The sequence below is a fragment of the Fukomys damarensis genome, unplaced genomic scaffold (genome assembly GCF_012274545.1).
Source record: "Fukomys damarensis isolate Sample0158 unplaced genomic scaffold, DMR_v1.0_HiC HiC_scaffold_14, whole genome shotgun sequence".
Taxonomy (NCBI): Eukaryota; Metazoa; Chordata; class Mammalia; order Rodentia; family Bathyergidae; genus Fukomys; species Fukomys damarensis.
Genome location: NW_022900926.1, coordinates 31,710,411 through 31,710,857, shown reverse-complemented (window position 1 = coordinate 31,710,857; position 447 = coordinate 31,710,411). Strand labels below are relative to the sequence as shown.

General features: G+C 68.0%; 1 protein-coding gene across 1 annotated transcript in view; it reads left to right on the top strand.

Moving 5' to 3' along the window:
* Nucleotides 1–6: 6 nt before the first annotated feature.
* The window catches only part of Esr1 (estrogen receptor 1), a 277,400-nt gene continuing 276,959 nt past the window's right edge, over nucleotides 7–447 (top strand). Inside the window, exon 1 of the mRNA XM_033763164.1 lies at nucleotides 7–447. Within this exon, the coding sequence (XP_033619055.1) occupies nucleotides 48–447 (400 nt within the window). The 5' untranslated portion in view covers nucleotides 7–47.

Genomic DNA, 447 nt, shown 5'->3' with positions numbered 1-447 from the left:
GTGCCCCGGGACGGCTTGTGCCTCGCCGCCAGACTCTGACTATCACCATGACCCTCCATACCAAAGCCTCCGGCATGGCCTTGCTGCACCAGGTCCAGGCGAGCGAGCTGGAGCCCCTAAACCGCCCTCAGCTCAAGATGTCCCTGGAGGAGCCGCAGGGCGAGGTGTTCCTGGACGGCAGCAAGCCCTCCGTCTTCAGCTACTCCGAGGGCACCACGTACGAGTTCAACACGGGGGCCGCTGCCTCCGCACCGGTCTACGGCCAGTCGGGCCTCGCCTACGGCCCCGGGTCCGAGGCGGCCGTGGCGTTCGGTGCCAATGGCCTGGGGGCCTTCCCTTCGCTAAACAGCGTGTCCCCGAGCCCGCTGATGCTCCTGCACCCGCCTCCGCAGCTCTCGCCCTTCCTGCATCCGCACGGCCAGCAGGTGCCCTTCTACCTGGAGAACG